The following is a 16735-nucleotide window of genomic DNA, read 5'->3' as shown; positions in this document are numbered from 1 at the left end:
GAATTAATTTCCCATACAAAAGAATCAATAAAACCCTTCTTGGTCTGCTCTTCTGCACTTATCCCTTCCCTGGCAGCTTTCGAGTGAGGAAGATTGCTTATAAGCCACCAGGTGGCTGAATGGCAAGAGGCCCTATTTTCCACTCAGGTGCCATGTGTCCCTGAATGCATGGTGCCTTGGTTTCTTTTATCTCTTTCATGTTTATTATTTCCTGATCATAGGTGAATGAGTATCTGGAGATGGAATGACCCAGCTAACCTTCTGAACTTTGGAAGATTGGAAGAGCCACAAGCCACCCTTAGCAACCAGAGTCAGAAGCTGAGACCACTAGAGTCGGTAGCAGCTGAATCCAGTGAGGAGGCAGTGCTGAGAAGTGACCTGTTTGACCGATCCCAGTAGCAGATTAAGACGTGTCCTGCAAGGAGCTCATCCAGCTGAACAAGGGAATGGCAGCAACACTACACCCGGAAGCAAATTTGGTGGGGACTGTACAAGAACTCCCATGGGCAGGAGTCACAAAGTATATCCCTCTGTCTGTGTCCTCTCCATGTTTGCCTCAGTACCTCTGTGCCTTGAAGTTCAGCCCATTCTTTCCAAGGACCAAGAGTATGCCCCTGGAGTGAGGGATGTTTTTATAACTACAGTCCTGCTATGTCTTTCTCACTAAATTCATTAATTAATATCAACTGGTTAATGAATATTGGAGCAGATAGGATAGGGGCTTGTGACCAATAGTGCTAGAAACCAAACCCCATAGGGATACCAATGGAACTGTGAAGGGATGTAGTAGTTAGCCACTGTCCAGAGAACTAATCCACAAATGTAGGTGGGAGGTGGGGGAGTATGTTCAGAAGGGGTGCTACATTACAGATAAAGAAACTGAAGTATAAGGAAGCATAATATTAATTAAGTTGGGACTTTTTTTTTACTTTACTTTTTTTTAGAATGCTAAATAAGTGTCTTTGAGCTTTACTAGGTGCAAAGCCCCAGGCCCAAACCCCTAATTACTAGGTGCTAAGCAGATGTGGGTGTGAAGCCCTCGGGGTCCTAAGGGGAGTTGCTAAGATCAAAGCCAATAGTATGCACCTAAGTTCTGGTCACTCAGATGACCTTTGATGACTTCCAAAGACTGTATAAAAAGAGAGAACAGAGTTATTTGCTTGAGGCTCTCACTCCTGGAGAAGTGTTGGCATGGGACTCTGGGCAGCCACTCTTAAGAGCCTTCGGCATGTCAACCCAGATGTTGATGGTTTCTTGGTAACTATGAATTGCGATCTGGTCTGTTTATATTGTATATGTTTGTAACTGTTTGTATTTGCTTTGAAGTTCAGGTTGCTAGCTTTTCCTCCTGAACTAAGTGAGTTTATATGCATATGTTGGATTAAAGCAAGACTGTTAACCCCTTAATGTTACTTTCCTTAGTAAAGTAGATCAAAAGAACTGTGCTGGCAGCATTCTTGTGTTTTGGGTTTGTGTTGGTCTTTCACCCCCACAACAGCTGCTAGTCGAATTGTTACAACAGGAGGTCATGTGACGTCCTTACAAGCATCAGAAGTAGGATTTGAATAGAATTTCTGACTCGAAAACCAATCCTCTTCCCACTGTACCACACTTCTTCTTATGAATGGGTGAGACTACGAATTGCTACTCTCTGCCAGTTATTCTGTTTCCCCCCTTCCCATCCAAGCAACTCCTTTAAGATATAATAGTATGTGAGAATTCCACCTCTCAACTCTCCCTCAAAAGGAGGCCACTCCTTATCATGGAACATTTTTCTCCTCCATGACAAGCTAAGCTTTCTATATTTCAAGATTTCTACACTTCTTGGTTCTTCCACTTCTGGTCTCTTATGTCCTGTCCAGTTTGAATTACTTCTGACACTCAAGTGGGATGTGACCCACATGATTGAAATGCAGCCATGAAAGGCTGTTCCCTGTTCAAGATGAATATAAAGATACAGGAAAGATAGTCTCCGATCCTATGTGCTGGTGTGAAGAGCACTAGATTTTGTCAAATCATTTGAGAAAAATAGTTAGAAAGACAATTTGAAGGGTTAGATTTGTTATGCTTGACCCTGAGGACAAACTCAGAAAGGGAAAATTAGGTTATTAACCATAAGATGTGATAAGGTCTTGGGCATAAACTAGGGACATAGAAAGATTAAACACCAGACTTCAGAACTGTGTCAAAAAGATGCCATTAACTCTCTCTGTGCCATGACTTGATGGTAAATTTTGGTTGGCCAAAGTAAGGCTAAAGCTCTGTCTTTTAGGATACATTCAGGCCATCCATGTCCACTCTTCTCCCTGCTCTACTCCTGCCCCTCTGGATTTTTCTCTAAACCTATAGCCTTTATCTCCTGGTGAGGCCTCTTCTCCTATGGACCCCTCCTCTGACTGATGAGTTTTTTCTTGCCCAGGATCATCATTTCAGGAGGCATCTAGGCGAGCCATGCTTGCTTCTTCTTCATGTTCACTACTGACCTTCTGCACTTTTCCACCTTTCCCTTGTATGTGTATGCTCCCCCTCCCAGATCCCTTTTATGTATTGTCTTCCTTCACTATGTTATAAATTTCTTGAAAGCAAGGTCTTTTTTTTTGCTTGTATTTGTAAGATGTGCTAAGGCACAGTGCCTGGAACACAGTAAACACCTAATAAATGCTTAATCTATCTATCTCTATTGTCATCTATCAAGAAGTGAAGAAAAGATGATACTTCTTTTCCACCTGGTGTTGCTGAGAAGAAAAGTATTCTGCCAAAGGCACAGAATTGCAGAGGATTTTGCCAGTCTTAGGGTAAGAGTCACTACCTTTCCCCAAAAGAACATAACACTACTGCAGCAAAAGGCATCAGCTAAGCCTGAGGCTGGAAGTGGCAGACACTACAGCTGCTATTAAGGAACAGCCAAGATATAGAATACCAGAGAAGTAGCCCAGTGCATCAACTTGTCTATGTGAGAAATGAGATTTAATTCCAGCTCAACAGTGGAAGTATCTGTTTCATGCAGAAGCCACATCCATTGAGGAACTTTTATGGACAGTTCCCAAGATACAAAAAAGTCTACAGTTCCATAGATTTAAATTACCCTGGCTAGATATATTTCCTACATGTGTGCTTTACTACTCTAGTGCTTGTAATGTGTGCCCATTCTCCCCAAGGACACTAACTGCATTGATAACAGAATGTGATTGAGGTTTATGGGCAGAAGGTTGTATAAATATTATGTCTTTGCATTTTCAGTAACTGTTTTAATAAAGGTTAGTGATTATTTGTGACTAATTTTTTTTAAAACAGGAAATATACCACTGAGAGCTTGAGCTTTGTAGATATAGTTCCCCACAAGGATCCTGAGGGTAGTGATTTGTAGCCTTATCTCTCCCATCCCAACCTTGATCCGCATGCTTGAGGGAGGTTGAGAGAGAGTAGGTGATGGAGGGTGGAGGAGGGCTGACAGTAAGCATGAGAGGTGCTACATAATGTATCTCAACCCCTTACTAAAGTGAAAGTTCTTTGAGGGAGGGGCGGAGCCAAGATGGCAGCTGAAAAGCAGGGACTAGCGTGAGCTCCCTGTCAAGTCCCTCCAAAAATGTATAAAAAATGGCTCTTAACCAATTCTAGAACTGCAGAACCCACAAAATAGTGAAGGGAAGCAGGACTCTAGCCCAGGACAGCCTGGATGGTCTCTGGGTAAGGTCTATCCCGCACGGAGCTGGGAGTGGAGCTGAGCAGAGCCCAGCGTGGGCGGCACAGACCAACCAGACCAGGAGCCAGGCGGAGTGTGCCCTAGCGCCCTGAATCAGTGAGCTGCAGCAGTTACCAGACTTCTCAACCCACAAACACCGAAGACAACAGAGAAGGTTAGTGGGAAAAGCTGAGGGGAGTAGAAGGAGTTTGCAGACCGCCCCTGGGACAGCAGAGGTGGGGCAGCTACAGAACTATAGTTGCAGTTGCTTCTGGCCCAAGGCCCAACTGGTGGGAGGAATTAAGTGGCAGATCAGAGCAGGAGTGAAGAGCCTGCTGAAGATCTAAGCCCAGTCCAGGTTGGGGGTTCTTGGGGAAGGAGTGCTGGTGTGGCAGAGCTGGCGCATCCTCCCAAGCTTGGAACATAGTTCTCATTACTCTACAAGCAGTCATACCCCAATGAAAAACTCAAGGGTCAAGTTAGTTGGCTGGGAACATGGCCAGGCAGTGAAAATGCATCCAGATTCAGTCTCAGACTTTGGAATCTTTCTTTGGTGACAAAGAAGACCAAAACATACAGCCAGAAGAAGTCAGCAAAGCAGTTCTATAGGAAGAGAAGAGAAGGCAGGTGAGGGGGAATGAGTGAATCTTGCTCTCATCAGATTTGACCTGAGGAGGGAATACCATACATACTCAATTGGGTAACTTACCCCACAGGAAAAAAGGAGGAAGAAGATAAAAAAGGGGGGATGATAGAAGGGAGGGCAGATGGGGGTGGAGGTAATGAAAAACAAACACTTTCGAAAGGGGACAGGGTCAAGGGAGAAAATTCAATAAAGGGGGATAGGTTAGGAAGGAGCAAAATATAGTTAAGTCTTTCACAACATGAGTACTGTGGAAGGGTTATACATATGAATGTGGCCTATGTTGAATTGCTTTCCTTCTTAGGGAGGGTGGGTGGGAAGGGAAGAGGGGAGAGAATTTGGAACTCAAAGTTTTAAAAACAGATGTTCAAAAACAAAAAAAAAGAGTTTTTGCATGCAACTAGAAATTAAGATACACAGGCAATGGGGTGTAGAAATTTATCTTGCCCTACAAGAAAGGAAGGGAAAAGGGGATGGGAGGGAGTGGGGTGACAGAAGGGAGGGCTAACTGGGGAACAGGGCAACCAGAATATATGCCATCTTGGAGTGGGGGGGAGGGTAGAAATGGGGAGAAAATTTGTAATTCAAACTCTTGTGAAAATCAATGCTGAAAACTAAATATATTAAATGAAAAAATGGCAAAAAAAAAGAAAGTTCTTTGAGGGCAAATACTTTGTACTATTCCATTCCAGTGCCTTACAAAGTGTTCTGTACATATATGCATGGATGTTCCCAAATGGAATTAAAATTGAACCTGCTACCCATTAAAAGTTCCCCATTGAGAAAAGAAGCAACTAACAACTTTTTTTTGTTGTTGTTAGAAAAGCAACAAACAACAACTGTCTTTACCCCTTCGATTTGAGAGAATATTTTATGTAAGAATCAAAGGCTGTAGATGATATCATCATAACTTTCTGTGACATTTTTAAAGAAGGATATATACTCACTGTTTTCAGTATTTCCAGACACCACAATGACCGAGGGGGTAGAAGATCCAACACTATTGATGGCTGTAATGCTGATCTGATAGGGCTGTTGGTCAATAATTTTTTCGGTGCTATTACTGTCTGATTCAGAAAAAAAGGTCCCCAGTGGTTCCATAGCTATGCTATAATTTAGGATTTTTCCATTAGCTTGAAATGTCGGTAGTGGCTGAAAAGAAATATTGAGAAGCATTTCAAAATGGTCTTCACTCCACAGGCCATGCCATTTAATTTTTTTTCCTCCCTAGAGATTTCAAATATTTCCAGATCATACACATATATGTGTATATATATATATATATATATATATATATATATATATATATATATATATATATATATGTGTGTTTGTATATTTATAATTTTTGTTAATACTTCTGTTTTTACTTTGCATTCATTTCTGAAAATATCCTCCCCTGTCTGCCCAACAAGCCACATCTTATAAACAAAGATTTTTTTTTAACGGGAGAAAAATCAGTACAGCAAAACTAACCAATATATTGACTGAGTCTGGCAGTACTACAATGCAATATTCCATCTCCATTGTTCCCCACTTCTGCAGTGAAGGGAAATACATTCTCCCACCTCTTCTCTGTGGCCAGCCTCAGTCACTATAAATTCATAGTGGTTAATTTTGTGGTTTTTTGTATAAGAGCATTGTACTTGGAATCAGAAGAGCTGAGTTTGTGCCCTGACATGCTATGATTCTGGAAAGTCATTTCACCTTTTTTAGGCCTCAGTTTCTTAATCTGTAAAATGAGGGGATTATTAGTTGGTCTCTGATGACCCCTTACAGTTCAAAAGGTCTATAATTGTATAACCAGAGTTCAACAAGATTGAGGGTAGCCATGATGGTCAGAATTCCAAAAACAATGTTATTTGAGGGAGAGTTGAATTAACCAGAGATTGTTAGCATGTGGAAGAGAAGACTCTGTTGGTTGTCTTCAAACTTTTGAGGACAAGAGAGCAGATTTGCTTTGGGATAATCCAAAAAAAGTTGAATCTCTGCTCAGTAAAGAATTTTTTTAAAATGAGGATAGCTGTCCAACAAGGATATGGGCTGCTTTGTGAGATATTTGAGCAGAAACTGAATGACCATCGATGTCAGAGATGTAGTAGATAAGATTCCCTAGTTGGTTGGGAGGTTAGATGAATTCTAGAGTCTCTTTCAACAAATGAAATCTGCCACATCGATTGACTCTTCCTTTCACTTGAACACTTAGAAGTCATTACAGGGTTTTTAATTGGCCTGATTTCAATATTGTTGTGTCTCAGGGAATAGGGAGGCCGAAGGAGAGGGAGCATAATAGGGGAATAGCCAGTAGGTGGAGCAGTCAAAATACCCACAACATTTATCAATTAAGTTTGCTGTCTTAAATGGGCACAATTTGTAGTACTCTAAAACAATTACATTAGTAACACCAAAGATCACTGATCACAGATCATCATCACAGTTGTAATAGTAATGAAAAAGTTTGAAATATTGCGAGAATGACCAAACTGTAACATGGAGACACGATGTGAGCACATGCTGTTGGAAAAATGGCACCAATAGACTTGCTCGATGCAAGGTTGCCACAAACCTTCAATTTATAAAAATAAATAAATAAATAAATGAATAAACCCCACAATATCTGCAAAGTGCAATAGAGTGCAGCACAATAAAGTGAGGTATGCCTGTATATCGGGGCAGGGGGGAGGGGGCAGAGGAAGGAGCAAGGAATAGAGACTTGAGACACCATGAGGCCATCACCTACCTGATTGTGGAGCTACTCTTTTTCTAGCTTTGCCTCTTTGTCTTCTCTAAATCCATAGTATTTCTTCATTGTGTTCAGCATTTTCTTTTGCTTACTCATTTCTCTAGGCTTGGTTTCCAGATTAAGTCCTTATGCTTGGGTCAGATGCTGCTCCCCACTGTAGTCTTGGATGCTATGGACAGGCCTTGCTTGATTCTGGATGGAGTAGCTAAAATGAGGCCCTGTCCTCTGCCCTACTAGGTTTGGAATAAGTTTTCTGGTGGCTCAACTTACATTTTGGGTCTTGGCCCCTTCTTGATCTTCTCTTCCTTTCATAGTCTAAGCCCTTGCTTGGCTCTACCCCTCAAATTTCACTGGGAACAGGCTTCCTGCAAAACCTAAGGCATTTTTTCCTCCTAGGTGCTGCTAGGTCAGCTGCATGGGCTCTGGGTTGAATTCAGGCTGCTTGGTGCTGGTCAGGCCCTGTCTCCTGATATGACTAGGGATTGGGCTGCCAGTGACCTTCTTTCTGCTGTTGTATGAGCTTCTTGTCCTGTGCCTTCCAGGTCCCCTGACTTGGTTTCTCTCACAAGTTTCTGGCAGTCTTTATGTGTTCAAAATAAAAGAAGTAATAGTCTCACTTCTGAAAGCCTCCTTTTAGGAATGATATTGACAAGCTGGAACACTCCCAGAAGAGAGCGACCTGAATAGTGACTAGAACCCAAGCCACATAGCATTGATTGGGAATTCAGAATCTTTAATCTACAGAAGAGAAGACTTGATAGAAGGCTGGGGTGGAGTGGAAAGGGAGGTGGTGGTAAAAAGACATGATGGCTGTCTTCAAGTATTTGATAAGCTGCCAGGAAGAGGAAAGATTAGGAAAGGGAGGAAAGGAGGGATAGAATTTGGAACTCAAAAGTTTTTTTTTTTCAAAATGTTAAAAGCTGTGTTAACATGCAAATGGGAAAAAATAAAATGTTTTTTTAAAAGAATAAAGATAGGTATTTAGATAGATAAATAATCTTGCACTGGATTTCTCTGTTCCAGATTGCTTATAGTGGAAAATAATTAGAAAATTCATGAAGTACATTCCTTCTGTCATGAAGGACAATCACAAATGAGTTTGAATAAGGCCCTAGTTTATACTTGTCTGGCTTATATTTTCCATTTCAGGGACTTATTGACTTAGTTGTTCAGATTTTTCTTGTGAATTCAAGCACACTCACAACAATTTGAATACATATTTACTGATTTATAGCCATCCCTGTCTTCAATGAAAGCAACACACCTTACTTAAAGCAAAAGATAGAGTTCTCCTTTACTCTAGACTCCTTTAAAAAATCCTCACTGATAATTAATCATTTTTCTTCTCTGCTGTGGACTTGTTCTTTTCCGTCATTCAACATGCATTTGGAAGAAAAAAAGATAGTCTCTCTCTTAGTGACTGCTGCTTCCCTTTCTAAGTGCTCACAGACTCTGCCTTTAATGATTTAACTTTGCCAGCAATTAAAACCAAGCTCACTAGACCATAATGTAAAAGTGCCACTTTCTTCCCTTTCTTAAAAACAACACCACCTTTTCCATTCTTGTATTTCTTCCCTCATCCATGACTTTTCCAAGATTATCACCCACGATTCAGCTACTATATCCACCAGTTCTTTCAGAACGCTGGTATGTAGTTTATATGGACCTAGTGATTTAAACTCATTGAAGGCAGTTTAGTTATGTCCTCCTACCTCACTTATCTGTGCTTTCTGGTGCCATCCTCCTTGGCAGAGAAAAAAATAAAATCATTATTGAGCAGCTCTGTCTTTTTTCACTGTCTGTTATCATTTCACCTACTCTGAATAATAGGAGTAGTCCTTCTTTGATCTTCTTACCTCTAACATATCTTTAAAAATCCTATTTTGCTGTCCTTAGCAAGGATATATTATTTGTAGGGTCACAGATTTAAAGGCAGAAGAGATGTTAGAGGTCACTTGGCCCAATGCCCTCATTTTGCAAATGAGTAACTAAAGTCCAGAAAGGAGAAGTAATTTACCCAAGATCACAAAGGTGGTAAGGAGCAGAGCTGAGATTTGATCCCAGGACATCTGACTCCAAATTCTGCTGTCTTTCCCCTGAACTACAATGAGTTGGGAGAATGAAATGATCAAAATTGCGCATCTAGAAGATTAATCTAGGGAGGCCTAAAGAAGGGAAATAACTAGAATGAGAGAACTGTTAGGAGGCTATTGCAGCACAGTCTAGATGTTTAAAGAGGGTACCTAAGGTAGTGGTAGTGAAAATGGTAAGAAGGGAACAGATGTGAGAAATATTGAGGAAACACAACTTGGTGATTGAATGGGGTAAGGGTGGAGGTGAAGTGGACCGAGAGTCAAAGGTGTCACCAGGGTTACACGCACTTGGAAAAATGGGGATGCTTTTGATAATAAATAGGAAAGTCAGGAAAAGGGACTGGTTCTGGGGGGAAAAATGATGAACTAAATTTCAGATACATTGACCTTAGAGTACCCATGGAACATCCAGGCAGAGCTGCCCAGAAAGCATTTGGAAACCTGAGTCCAAGACAACTTACCTTCCAGAATATTTTCACATTGTATCCTCCTGAAACTGGTTCCACAGTTCTCCAGATATCGAGAGCCCCTGAGGGAGCTGAAATGAACCAAAGAAAAGTTTTCACATTATGCCAGGTACTCATAGCAAGACATTCAGGCTATTTCTAGTTCAGAAAAGGAAACTTTGCCCAACCTCCTACCATCCAATTTCTCTGTTCATCTGTGTGTGCTGTTGCACACTGAAGGAAGAAGAAGAAAAAAAAACTCCCAACAATATTCTAACTGGATCCATTAAAATTTCTACTATATAATCTCTACTGATTTTTGACTGCTGCACACTTCCCTGATTAACTACCTCAGTACCATCAGCATCTATTCCAAATCTTTTCTCTCTTCAAGCTACCTATCTTGTCCCCTTCCTCATGTTTTAGCAGTGAACCTCACACCAAGTACTTCACTGAGAAAATCAAAGTGATCCATTTTGAGCTCCCTCTTCTCCCCAACTTTGCCTTCCAAATAAACTCCATATCACACCCAACTCTCCCCTCGTTTACTCTGGTCTCAGAGGAAAATGTCACTACCAGTGGACTATCAACACTTATGAAATTCTGGTAGTTAATTCCTGTGACAGTCACTGCCCCCATTCCCAACTGATAGCATAGTTTTCAAGAGTCAAAGGAATGGAGCAGAGCAGTTTTTTCAATTATAAAACGAGCAGCTTAGACTAAATGACCTCTAAAGTCCCTTTCAGATATCAGGTTTTATAGATTCTATGTAGATTGAAATTAGCCTTAAGAATTGGTGCTTCTGAAGGGTGTAAACTTCTGTCAAAGACAGACACAAAATTCCAATATAGATAAAAATTCTCATGCCAGTACTTTTTGTCATAACAAAGAATTGGAAGCAAGCTGGTTGCCAATCAACTAGGAAATGTCTAAACAAAGTGGCAAAAATGAATGTAATGAGATATTAATGTGTAGTAAGAATTGACCAATGTATGGAATTCAGAGAAATGGGAAGATTTGTATCAACTAATACAAGGTAAAATAAGAAGAAATGAGAGAAGAATATAAACAATTGACTACAGTAATGAAAATGAAAACAATCACCAGAAAAAGATGAACTCTTAAGTGTATGGAAAACCAGTAATAGTCCTGGAGAATACGTAATGAAACATTTCCCTCTCCTCAAAGAGTTGGGAAGATAGGAAGGCAGAATGTTGCATCCACGGTCAAATACAATGTATTTTTCTTTTATTATGAGAAAGGATTCAGTTGGGATGGGGAGGAGAAGTGATGGGATGAGAGGGTGGAAATGATGGTGAGGTAAAAACAAAAGAAATCAATACATTTTTTTCTTTGAAAGAAAGGATGTAAATTTCATAATTATAGATAGGGGCTACTTTGTTTTTGCCTTTGTATCCCTAGAACCTCACACAATACCTTAATCACAGTAGGTTCTTAATGTTTATTGAATGAAATAGAATTTGTTGAATAGGGTTGGATAATCCACAGAAAGTAAGCCAGGTAAATGCCCATGATGCCAGAATCCCCAAGGGCGGCAGGCCACCATTGTTCCCTTGCCTGATTTCTAAAAGTACGAAAGGTGCAGATTGGCCTCAAAGATGCTGCATTGATGCTTGATGGGGAGCCAGGAGGGGTCAGAGCTGAAAAACTCTTGTTATCTGCATCCCTGTCCAAATTGCACAATCTTCCCAGTTAAATTGGTATTTTTTTTTAAAAGCTACTCCTTCTGTGGCTGACCATTTAAGCATGAGAAATCAATTCTTTTAGCTCCAAACAAAATCTGCACTTTGGGTCTCATTTTTGGACGTCATAAACCTCAGAGCATGCATCTGTAAAGTGCCTACAAAACAAAAATGAACTCTATGTCAATTTGAGATCAAAAAAAATTCATTGGGTGAGAAAAAAAACATCCAATTATAAGTTCTTTATTTTGCTTAGCCTTTTGTAAATGGCTCAATAATCTTTTATTAAAATGATCTCCTGTGACAGAAAATCAAGAGATCCATCAGCCTGAAAAATATATCACTAACTCTCCTTTCTTCTGACAACATGTCTAATACACAGCACTAGGAGGAAGAACACCCAGGATTTGCTTCCGCTTTAGGATACAGACTATACTGCATGACCTTAAGTAAGTCACTAATTACTCTGTCTGAGCCACATCTCTAAAATGGAAATACACTACCTTACCTGAGAGGCTGGAGCAAATCAAGCTCTAAGATCCTTGATTCTACGATTATTTGGGTGGGACAGGGTCACTGCTAAAGAAATGTTCCATTTATTACTCAGCATCCTGGGGAAAGTTATCTAGTTGTCACTGGGATTGGTATCAAGGCTTGGATAGTAACAGGAGGGATTCTGAATATTCACAACCTAGAGTAGTACCACGGGGAACTGCTAATGCAATTCCTGCTTTTCAGCTTCCATTACTCCTTTTATTTACCCAATAAATAAATGTTTGCTGGTTCCAAAAACACTGAAAAAGCAACAGAAGCAGCCAAAGAAGCCTTGAGAACCCAATGAAGGGCAAGAAAGAAAAGCCGCTGGCATTAATTAAAATTTTAGGGAATGATACCATCTTTAGCTACAACTTACACTCAGAGTCAAGTGTGATGTAGCAGAGCAGCCCTGGAGAAGGAAGGAGAAGATCAAAATTTAAGTGCTAGCTAGGGAGCATTCGTTTTGCCTAACTAGCCTCACCCACAGCCCACTACCATGCTGCTCCTCTCTGGTGAAGGGCTCTCTCCCCTTTCTTCTTTCTAGCTCTGGGAATAGTAATCACCTGCATATTACTGTTCCTAGAAACTACATGCCAATCAATTGTTTTCCAGCTCTACATATTAGCCCTGCAGGTGACATCGCAGAGCATAACCATCCTCCCTGGTCATCAGCCTTCTGTTGTCTTCTTGTGAATGAACAGAGACTGTTTTATTTTTATTACCTGAATCCCCAGCACCATACATGGCATATAGTAGGCACTTAATATGGGGTGGCTAGGTGGTGCAGTGGATAGAGTGCTGGGCCTGGCGTCAGGAAGACTGAGTTCAAATTTGGCGTCAGACACTTACTAGCTGTGTGACCCTGGGCGAATCACTGTTTGCCTCAGTTTCCTCATCTGTCAAATGAGCTAGAGAAGGAAATGGCAAACCACTCCAGTATCTCTGCTAAGAAAACCCCAAATTGGGTCACAAAGAGTTGGACATGACTGAAATAACTGAACAAGAGGCACTTAATAAACATGCCTTTTCATCCAACTGGTTAAACTGTCTGTGCTGTTACAGGTTTTTATCTGTAAAAAGGGAATGATAAAATGTTTATACCGTTTATCTCTGTTATGAGGAAAGGGATTTGCAAACCTTAAAATGTTATATAAAGGCGAATTAATATTCACTTTGCATAATGCCTACAGGGAACCATCCACAGAGCCAAGAAGACCTGGGTTCAAGTTCTGCCTGACATTGACTGACTATGGCAGTTCTCTGCAATAGGAAGTGGCAAAGCAGCTATAGATCTGAATTGATTGAAAATATTTCCTCATTGGGGGTAGGGGTTCCTTTCACCAATGAAATCACAAGTCCATATACTAACACCCTCTGCCCCTCCCCCCCATTTAAAAAAATACATATTTGATACAGGAAATGTCTTTAGAAATATGTTCAACTAGACCACAACACCCTAATGCTTTCCTCTCATCATTTAAGTTTTAGGTAGTACCATGAGCCTGCAGGGAATCTCAAGCAACAAATGTCTTGGAGTGGCATTGCAATGAGTCAAATTTACCAGCTTCCTTTGTGGTGAAGTTTTTGCTGTCCCATTCACTCCATTTCCAAAAGTGGTTGGCTGTGCAGCAGCGTACTCGAGCTGAATGTGCTGTATAAGGTTGTAATCCGCTTAAAGTGAATTCAGAGTTGGAAGTGTTGTACTGGTAAATCAAAGAAGAAATTATAAACTGAGTATGTGAGCATGCATTTTCCTAAAGCTAAAGCTAGGTCCAGAGCCAAACCTAAGGCAGGTTAACTGGGCTCTTGTTCTAAGATATGGAATTTAGGGCATCTTGACAGCACTTGTGGTCCTTTAGTATCACTAAAACTACAGAACTTAACACCCAGTTAGCAATTTTAACTATTAAAAATAGAAAATTGCCAAGATGTCATTCTGATGTGTTTCCCCCTCACCTTGTCCTAACCATCCCCCAAAGTGCCTTCCTATCAGTGTCCCAAGATCTCAGTCTTCCCTCCATAGATCAATGTCTTGCCCTTCTCACCTGCAAAGACATGAGATGCCTTTTATTTCTTTTGCCCATGGGCATTTTCTGATCCATGACCCTGATACAAAAGTTCCCAGTTATAACTCTGGCCAGACCTATCCTGATTTGTATTGAAATCTTTCAACAATGAGAAATTAATTGCAGAGACTTTTCAGTGGAGATCCTGCCACACCATATGTCTTTTGATGCCAGAGATCAAGAAGAAAAGTCTAAATAACTTTCAACAGTTCATTTCCATGAGCCAAGGATCATTTCTTACCGCTATTCCTTTTCCATCGTGGTAGACTTCAATTTGACACAAAAAAATGAGTTTTTTTTTATCGGGAATAATTTGCCATGTCAATGTTGCCTCCGTGGCACTTATATTTTTAATAGATATTTCACCAGTGAGCTTTGGTTGAACTGTCAAGAAAGTAAAAAAACATGAATACAGATCCAAAATGCATTCTTCATATAGGAAACCCAAATTCCTACTATACCTGGTATATAATGGTAAATAAATATTCATTAGATGGGTAGAAAGCCTTCTCAAAAAAATGAGAAGGAAAGGGGTTTAGCAGTACCAGACCAATCTATACTACAAAGCTGTAACCATCAAAACAATTTGGTACTGCGTGAGAAAAAGAGGGATTGATCAATGGAACAGATTAGGCACACAATTTTTCAGAAGCAAATAAATGAGCAGAGTAAGCTAATGTTTGATAAACTCAAAGATTTCAGCTATTGAAGCAAGAATTCTCTATTCAGTAAAAAGTATCAAGAAAAGTGGAAAGTAGTATGACAGAAACTAGGTAGAGACCAACATCTCACAGTGTATGCCAAGATAAGCTCAAAATGGGTACATGATTTAGACATAAAGGATGATATTATAAGCAAATTAGAGGAACATGGAAGAAATTACCTGTCAGATCTATGGATAGGGGAAGAATTCATGACCAAGCAAGTGCTAGAAAGGTTCACAGGAGGAAAAATGGATAATTTTGATTAAATAAAATTAAAAAGATTTTGCACAAACAATACCAATGCAGCTAAAATGAGAAGAAAAGCAGAAAACTGGGGGGAAAAACCTTTGCAACAAGTTCTCTGATAAAGGTTTTATTTCTAAGGTAGATAAAGAATGAATCAAACTTACAAGGAAAAGAGCCATTCCCTAATTGGATAAATGGTCAAAGGATGTAAACAGGCAATTTTCAGAAGAAGAAATTCAATAATAGCCATATTTTTAAAAATGCTCTAAATCACTAGTAATAGCATATAGTATTTAACAAATGCTTCTTGACGTGACCTAACTTTTGGTATCTTAGCATAAAAATTAGTCAAGCATCTCCTTTCAAATAAGAAAATGACAATAGGTAAGTGTTATCTTCCCTTCTTCCCCACACTCTAAGTAAAAAGGATTTCTACAACAGCCAAGGCATGATTAAGGCACAATGTATACAGGGGAATTGTTTGGCAAATCAAAATAACGTGATAACTGAGCAGGAAGAGAAGATTGTGAATAGGGGAAGGATTGTTGCTTATACTCCTCCAGTGTGAGGAAAAGGTTATTAAGAAATGGAGGACTGATAACATTCAAGTTTGGCTTAAGAGAAACCTGATCCTAGGATCACTCATAGCACCAGAGCTGGAAGACACCTCAAAACCCTAGATCCAATTCAATACCCTTCCTCATTTTACAGATGAGGGAATGAACAGGAGCCCAGGGAAGTTAAATGATTTGTCCAAGGTTACGTAAGTAATAAACATAATGGTGCAGATGATGAATATTAGTCCTAGTGCATCTTTAATGGTGTAGTATGGGTGGAATGGGATTTTGTCTGAGTCGGGAAATATGTCCTGTGATGCTGGAGTCTGTGCCCTTTTCACAGTGCCTTGTGGCAGGAGAAATTAATGTATTTATATACATATATATGTATATTTGTGTATATGTGTGTGTGTGTATGTGTGTGTGTGGAGAGAGAGATGAAAAAAGAGAGAGAGGGAAGGAGAGGGAGAGGGAGGGAAGGGGAGGAGAGAGAGAAGGGGGATAGAGAGAGTTGGAAAGAGAGAAAGAGAAGGAAAGAGGGAGAGAGAGAGAGAGAGAGAGATGGAAAGAGATGAAAAGAGAGAGGAAGAGAAGGAGAGAAGGACAGAGAGAGAGAAAGGGAGGGAGGGAGAGCAGTGGAAGAGAGAGGGAAAGAGAGCACATTACATGGTGGTTAAAGATCTGGAGAGAGAGATCATGCAGTTTACTTTGCTATCCACGTTTTCACCTTTTTGGGTCACATTAAAGAAGATGCTTGTTCTTCTCATTCTTAGTTTATTTTCAGCAATCAGAGTGAAGTTGTACGTGTCCTGCATGTCTGGGGCTAGTGGCCAGGTACACCAATTTCTGTGATCACAATTAACTTTTTTCTGGGAAAACCTTTAAAACAAACAAACAAATAAATAATTACAATAATACAATTTTGATAAAAAAACAACAACAACAACAACAGACCTGTTCCTATGTCCAGAATGTTCCATGTTATATTACTGGGAACAGTAGCAAATGTCCACTTGTTCCTCCACTGAAAACTAGGGACAATAAAAATAGAATTTAAACAATTTGGTTTTTGTAAATTTTACATTTTTACAGAGGCAATGAGGTGGTACAATGAATGGATAGAGCACTGGGCTTGGAGTCAGAAAGAACTAAATTCAAATCCTACACCAGACACTTACTAGCTCGATGACCCTATCCCTTAACCTCTGTCTGCCTCAGTTTCCTCATCTGTAAAATGAGGATAATAGCGGCACTGGGTTGTTTTGAGGACGAGATATTGTAAAGCATCTTGTAAATCTTAAAGCACTGTATAACT

General features: G+C 40.1%; 1 protein-coding gene across 1 annotated transcript in view; it reads right to left on the bottom strand.

Moving 5' to 3' along the window:
* The window catches only part of OSMR (oncostatin M receptor), an 83699-nt gene that overhangs the window by 14018 nt on the left and 52946 nt on the right, over positions 1 to 16735 (bottom strand). The window contains exons 8-12 of the mRNA XM_036741180.1: positions 16148 to 16299; positions 14155 to 14297; positions 13409 to 13550; positions 9623 to 9699; positions 5273 to 5477 (exon numbers count right to left, since the gene is read on the bottom strand). Coding sequence (XP_036597075.1) covers positions 5273 to 5477; positions 9623 to 9699; positions 13409 to 13550; positions 14155 to 14297; positions 16148 to 16299 — 719 coding nt within the window. The remainder of the gene's footprint in view (positions 1 to 5272; positions 5478 to 9622; positions 9700 to 13408; positions 13551 to 14154; positions 14298 to 16147; positions 16300 to 16735) is intronic.

The sequence above is a fragment of the Trichosurus vulpecula genome, chromosome 1, assembly GCF_011100635.1.
Source record: "Trichosurus vulpecula isolate mTriVul1 chromosome 1, mTriVul1.pri, whole genome shotgun sequence".
Classification (NCBI taxonomy): Eukaryota; Metazoa; Chordata; class Mammalia; order Diprotodontia; family Phalangeridae; genus Trichosurus; species Trichosurus vulpecula.
The sequence above is the reverse complement of the archived record's forward strand: the minus strand, read 5'-3'. Positions and strand labels throughout refer to the sequence as shown.